The 5066-nt window shown below is 41.9% G+C and overlaps 1 protein-coding gene across 1 annotated transcript in view; it reads left to right on the plus strand.

Moving 5' to 3' along the window:
* The window catches only part of LOC119294280 (transcription factor GHD7-like), a 33554-nt gene extending 31399 nt beyond the window's left edge, over positions 1-2155 (plus strand). The window contains exon 2 of the mRNA XM_037572492.1: positions 1655-2155. Within this exon, the coding sequence (XP_037428389.1) occupies positions 1655-1969 (315 nt within the window). The 3' untranslated portion in view covers positions 1970-2155. The remainder of the gene's footprint in view (positions 1-1654) is intronic.
* The last annotated feature ends 2911 nt before the right edge of the window (positions 2156-5066 follow it).

A 5066-nucleotide genomic window follows, 5' to 3' on the forward strand; every position in this document is an offset into this window, starting at 1 on the left:
TTCTTCTTCTTCTTCTTCTTCTTCTTCTTCTTCTTCTTCTTATTTCTGCGTAGTTTTTTGTATAGTTTTTTCTTTTCTGTTATATTTATTTTCTTCTATTTATTTGTGAGTAGTTTTTCATCTAGTTTGCCAAAATTCAACATTTTCAGAGTTCATTTTGTAGTGATTTTCAATTTCATGGTCATTTTGTAAACGATTGAAAAATAGCAAATATAATTTTTTTTCTTTTCTGCTTTATTTTTTCTTCTATTTATTTCTGAATAGTTTTTTCTTTTCTGCTATATTTATTTTCTTCTATTTATTTCTGAGTAGTTTTTTCTTTTCAGCTATAGTTTTTTTTCTTTTATGCTATTTTTTCTTTTCTGCAAAACTTGATGGTCAAAGTCTGGAGTTATAACTTAAAAAAAAGAAATGTCGACGTACAATTAGTTTTTGCCATAACAGAAGAAGTCCGGAGTTGTAATAAGTTATTAAAAATAAAAAAGAGGTGCAATGCTCGTTAATTTGCTTCAAGCCATTCGGAATAGTGTAAACTGTACTGCGCGTAGCTCCATGCAGTCTACCTATTCCTGAAGGCTTGAAGCTAAGCAACGTGAGCATTGAGCCTCTTCTTCATCGTCTCTGCACTCAGGGCTTATAAACCGCTCCTAGTCCCTCTCACTTCGCGAGGTGGGACTAAAAAACAGCTTGCCATAACCTCATTAGTACCGGTTCGTGGTACGAACCGGCACTAAATGGTGGTGGTGGGGCCATAGCCTGACCGCAGGCGGACACAGCCTCTTTAGTACCGGTTCGTGGCATGAACCGGTACTAAAGGTTCGCCACGAACCGGTGCTATTGATCGCCGCCACGAACCGGCACTAGTGTACTCATTAGTGCCGGCTGAAATTCCAACCGGCACTATTGTGCTTCACATTTGACCCTTTTTCTACTAGTGTTAATTGACAAAGTTTTGTGAAATGAACAATATACATACTGGATCGATGCACCCTCTTTCTCATTTTATGTGGTCATTATGAATTTGATTGTTATTTAGTATTTAAAGTTTATCTTGAGCTAGTTTTGCAAGTCTGTAGCTCATATATAACTGATACTACTCCCCACGATAGCTTGCGTAGTGGCCGGGTGATCGATCTACCGAGTTCATAAAACTGATCGAGATCGGGTCCAAAAAAGAATAAAACCATACAAAATGGAAAGAAGAGAAGATCCTTGTTTAGTTAGTTTGCATCATGAAATTGCCTACTTAGTTACCTGCTATCAATCTTTTGGACATGGCATGTTCATCCCAAACGGACCCAGATCACAATTGTTGATGAAGTTACACCTTTTAAAAACTCATAAAACTGTACATACATGTACAGGGCTACACACGCATGTACATAATACACCTACTTAAAACGTATATTCATAGACCAATTGATTTTGGACTGTGCGCATCTTTGGAAAAAAATGCCAGGGGAGTTGTTATCTTCTGCTGTCTAAAAATAGAATAGTTACAATCAAGTGCACCTCTGAATGAAAATGGATCATTTTCTAGTTAATTAGTGACCAATTAGATACTTCATAAACAGGGGAATATCAAGTACGTATCTGCTACCCATAAGAAAGTACATAACTGCGATCTTATGATTATTTTCCTCTTGATGTTCAGGTGCCATTTTACGGAGGTGCATTCACAAACACTATTAGCAATGAAGCAATCATGACTATTGACACAGAGATGATGGTGGGGCCTGCCCATTATCCCACAACGCAGGAGAGAGGAGCGAAGGTGATGAGGTATAGGGAGAAGAGGAAGAGGCGGCGCTATGACAAGCAAATTCGATACGAGTCCAGAAAAGCTTACGCTGAGCTCCGGCCACGGGTAAACGGGTGCTTCGTCAAGGTACCCAAAGCCATGGCGTCGCCATCATCTCCAGCTTTGCCCTATGATCCTAGTAAACTTCACCTCGGATGGTTCCGGTAATTTATAGCACAAGCCAGATAAAATGATAGCATATTTACTTCTGATTGATCCACCCGTGAAGCAGTTGTTCATCTAAGTAAAATAAGTCGTTTAGTGATCGACCGATTGGAGCCATTATATTGATTTGACTATTTAAAAGGGTCAGCAGATCAATCAAACAAAATGTATTTATTGAAACAAGTCTTGTTATACTACGTGTTGATTTAAACATGTAATTTCAAGAGGATAGCTACATTGATGTGTAATAAAATTGTCTCAAAATTTGTGACAAGTGCGATTGTTGTTTTGATTTATATGGAATTATGTCAATCATACTGGAAAAATAATATGTAACCAGTTGAATTAAGTCATCGCTGATTCAAAATTAAATACGGATGAGCTTTTTATGTATAAAGTTTTGTTATTTTATCTTGAGGACTTCTCTAGGGTGGAAAACGGATTGAGAGAGAGTAAACCATCATGACTGCCGAACATGTACAATGCTTATTTTGAGAAAGAAAAATATATTTCATTCACCAAATATGAGGTGAACCTTGCAACTGAAGGAAATATGCCCTAGAGGCAATAATAAAGTTATTATCTATTTCCTTATTTCATGATAAATGTATATTATTCATGCTAGAATTGTATTAACCGGAAACATAATACATGTGTGAATACATAGACAAACATAGTGTCACTAGTATGCCTCTACTTGACTAGCTCATTAATCAAAGATGGTTATGTTTCCTAACCATAGACATGTGTTGTCATTTGATTAATGGGATCACGTCATTAGAAGAATGATGTGATTGACTTGATCCATTCCGTTAGCTTAGCACTTGATCGTTTAGTATGTTGCTATTGCTTTCTTCATGACTTATACATGTTCCTGTAACTATGAGATTATGCAACTCCCGTTTATCGGAGGAACACTTTGGGTGCTACCAAACATCACAACGTAACTGGGTGATTATAAATGAGTACTACAGGTGTCTCCAAAGGTACATGTTGGGTTGGCGTATTTCCAGATTAGGTTTTGTCACTCCGATTGTCGAAGAGGTATCTCTGGGCCCTCTCGGTAATGCACATCACTATAAGCCTTGCAAGCAATGTGACCAATGAGTTGGTTACGGGATGATGCATTACATAACGAGTAAAGAGACTTGTCGGTAACGAGATTGAACTAGGTATTGGATACCGACGATCGAATCTCGGGCAAGTAACATACCGATGACAAATGGAACAATGTATGTTGTTATGCGGTTTGACCGATAAAGATCTTCGTAGAATATGTAGGAGCCAATATGAGCATCCAGGTTCCGCTATTGGTTATTGACCGAGAATAGTTCTAGGTCATGTCTACATAGTTCTCGAACCCGTAGGGTCCGCACGCTTAAGGTTTCGATAATAGTTATATTATGAGTTTATGAGTTTTGATGTACCGAAGGAGTTCGGAGTCCCGGATGAGATCGGGGACATGACGAGGAGTCTCGAAATGGTCGAGACGTAAAGATCGATATATTGGACGACTATATTCGGAGTTCGGAAAGGTTCCGAGTGATTCGGGTATTTTTCAGAGTACCAGAGAGTTACGGGAATTCGCCGGGAGAAGTATTGGGCCTTATTGGGCCATACGGGAAAGAGAGAGGGGCTGCCTAGGGCAGGCCGCGCCCCCCCCCAAGGCCTAGTCCGAATTAGACTAGGGGGAGGGGCCGCACCCCCTCCTTCCTTCCCTTCTCTCTTCCCTTTCCTTCTCTCCTACTCCTACTACATGGAAGGTCTCCTAGTTGGACTAGGAAAGGAGGGAGTCCTACTCCCGGTGGGAGTAGGACTCCTCCCTGGCGCGCCCTCCCTTGGCCGGCCGCCCCCTCCTCCTTGCTCCTTTATATACGGGGGCAGTGGGGCACCTCTAGACACAACAACAATTGATCCCTTGGATCTCTTAGCCGTGTGCGGTGCCCCCCTCCACCATAATCCACCTCGATAATATCGTAGCGGTGCTTAGGCGAAGCCCTGCGTCGGTAGAACATCAACATCGTCACCACGCCGTCGTGCTGACGAAACTCTCCCTCAGCACTCGGCTGGATCGGAGTTCGAGGGACGTCATCGAGCTGAACGTGTGCTAGAACTCGGAGGTGCCGTAGTTTCGGTGCTTGATCGGTCAGGCCGTGAAGACGTACGACTACATCAACCACGTTGTTCTAACGCTTCGCTTACGGTCTACGAGGGTACGTGGACAACACTCTCCCCTCTCGTTGCTATGCCATCACTATGATCTTGCGTGTACGTAGGAATTTTTTTGAAATTACTACGTTCCCCAAAAGTGGCATCCGAGCCTAGGTTTTATGCGTTGATGTTATATGCACGAGTAGAACACAAGTGAGTTGTGGGCGATACAAGTCATACTGCTTACCAGCATGTCATACTTTGGTTCGGCAGTATTGTGAGATGAAGCGGCCCGGACCGACATTACGCGTACGCTTACGCGAGACTGGTTTCACCGTTGCGAGCACTCGTGCTTAAAGGTGGCTGGCGGGTATCTGTCTCTCTCACTTTAGCTGAATCGAGTGTGGCTACGCCCGGTCCTTGCGAAGGTTAAAACAGCACCAAGTTGACGAACTATCGTTGTGGTTTTTATGCGTAGGTAAGAACGGTTCTTGCTAAAGCCCGTAGCAGCCACGTAAAATTTGCAACAACAAAGTAGAGGACGTCTAACTTGTTTTTGCAGGGCATGTTGTGATGTGATATGGTCAAGACGTGATGCTATATTTTATTGTATGAGATGATCATGTTTTGTAACCGAAGTTATCGGCAACTGGCAGGAGCCATATGGTTGTCGCTTTATTGTATGAAATGCAAACGCCTTGTAATTGCTTTACTTTATCTCTAAGCGGTAGCGATAGTCGTAGAAGCAATAGATGGCGTAACGACAACGATGCTACGATGGAGATCAAGGTGTCGCGCCGGTGACGATGGTGATCACGATGGTGCTTCGAAGATGGAGATCACAAGCACAAGATGATGATGGCCATATCATATCACTTATATTGATTGCATGTGATGTTTATCCTTTATGCATCTTATCTTGCTTTGATTGACGGTAGCATTATAAGAT

The sequence above is a fragment of the Triticum dicoccoides genome, chromosome 4B (assembly GCF_002162155.2).
Source record: "Triticum dicoccoides isolate Atlit2015 ecotype Zavitan chromosome 4B, WEW_v2.0, whole genome shotgun sequence".
Classification (NCBI taxonomy): Eukaryota; Viridiplantae; Streptophyta; class Magnoliopsida; order Poales; family Poaceae; genus Triticum; species Triticum dicoccoides.